Source organism: Arachis ipaensis, chromosome B10 (genome assembly GCF_000816755.2).
Source record: "Arachis ipaensis cultivar K30076 chromosome B10, Araip1.1, whole genome shotgun sequence".
In the NCBI taxonomy this organism is placed as follows: domain Eukaryota; kingdom Viridiplantae; phylum Streptophyta; class Magnoliopsida; order Fabales; family Fabaceae; genus Arachis; species Arachis ipaensis.
The window spans coordinates 118,961,925-118,963,715 of record NC_029794.2 but is presented as its reverse complement, the minus strand read 5'-3'; the positions used below and the strand labels follow the sequence as shown (position 1 = coordinate 118,963,715).

The window sequence follows — 1,791 nt, the reverse complement described above, 5'->3', positions numbered from 1 at the left end:
GTTAAATAAATAGAAAAAAAAAAAAAAAGAAAAATCCAAGGAACATAATATATTAGATTCAATGAGAATCTGTTGTGGTCTTTTTGTTTAATTAGAAAAGTAATAGAAGGTATTTAACAAATGTATATCATTCACTTAAATTAAATCTTATCCATGTCTAAAAAAAGAAAAAGGCAAATCTCTTCTTAATGAATTAAATGGACTAAAATATACCTTAGTTAGTATAATGGGATTAAAATTTGGTGCATCAGTCAATTATTGTCTCATAGAAACCTTAGATAGTGTTGAGTACTCTAAAAATAATGATAACATGGATATAAAAATAAGCACTATCTATTTAGGAGAATAATTGAAGGAGTAAATTAAGAAAATTAAATATCTTGAATTTGATGGATATTTATTTCTCAAATATAAAAGAATATGCATAAAAAAAATCAAAGAAATTGAACTAATAATAATAGTTGCAAACTATACGCACCTGGAAGCTCCCATGGCTCACATTTATTGAGATCAACATCAGTTATTGCCCTGCCTGAAAAGTTTGAATCCGAGATCTTGTTTATGAGATAGCAAGTAATGAGTTCTTCGTCGGTTGGATGAAATCGAAACCCAGGTGGTAGGGTTTCCTCTTTTCCATGGCAACATTCCATTATTCCTATGTCCTTCTTATTAGTGCCCTCCTTATTGGCGGTGATTGCTTCCTTTTCCTTCTATAGCATACAAATTTGCACATCATAATGAACTTTCTTAGAGAAAAATTATAGCTAAACAAAACATAGATTTATCATTGAAGAAAAAATTAGACAAAGTTCAATTACACATCTAGCTCTCCAATGTTCTAATTAAATATATCCACCTTTCAAAAAGAGTCATCAATACCCTTGGGAAAAAATTTAAACTAAAGAAATTAAACATAATAACTTTGATTTCTTCTTCAAAGAAAAAGCTTAGACAAAAACCCTAAGAAGTAAATAATTAAAGAGATAGAGCTTACTTGCATGGAGAGACAAAACTCTTTGTTCAATTTTGGGTTGAATTTTTGTGATTCACTTTGAGAAGAAAACACTTGACTTGAGGGTTACCACAAAATAATAAGATCAAATTAAAAGAGAGGGAAGAGTATGGAGCTTCCTTATCACTGCTACTACTAATCAATTATGCATGAAAGAAACTAGAGTTAATTAGGGTTTAAGTATACAAAGGCAAATGAAGAAAGAAAAACCATGGATAAGTGTGTTTCTCAAGGTTCCACCAAATGTGGGTCTTCATCATCAAGTTTGCCTCAGGTTTATAGCAAGTTGTAAATTCTAAGGAGACACCTAGCAGTGTTGACTAACTACAATGACTATTTTAACCCTCTTGAGCTGCATGCATCACCATGTAGTGTTACCACATATTGGCTTAAGAAATTATTTACCAAAAATATTAAACATAGATGGTAGCTAAAATAATATAGAAATTATATTTACCAATTATCTTTGTTCCTTCATAAATCAATAAATTAAAAATTTTTACAAATATAAAAACATAATTATTATAATTAAAAAAAAACTATAAATATGAAGAGAATCTTAATTATTATACTATTAAACACAAATATACAATATATAGTATCCACATTTATTTCAGCGCCGAGAAACAAAAGGAGTCATGCATGTGAATCATTCATGCACACGTGATGCAGTGGGCTCCATTGTATACCTAATATGGTTTATAAGCTTATTGTATTGTATAAATTATTGGTGTATTTTTATTCCATTTCATTTTAAATTTTTTATAATTAAAATATAT

At 28.6% G+C, this 1,791-nt stretch overlaps 1 protein-coding gene across 1 annotated transcript in view; it reads right to left on the bottom strand.

Annotated features, from left to right (window-relative positions):
• LOC107621689 (protein CUP-SHAPED COTYLEDON 3) overlaps positions 1–1,342 on the bottom strand; it is a gene marked incomplete in the record, with an annotated part of 4,046 nt that extends 2,704 nt beyond the window's left edge. Inside the window, 2 exon segments of the mRNA XM_016323706.2 lie at positions 479–710; positions 995–1,342. Coding sequence (XP_016179192.1) covers positions 479–710; positions 995–1,000 — 238 coding nt within the window.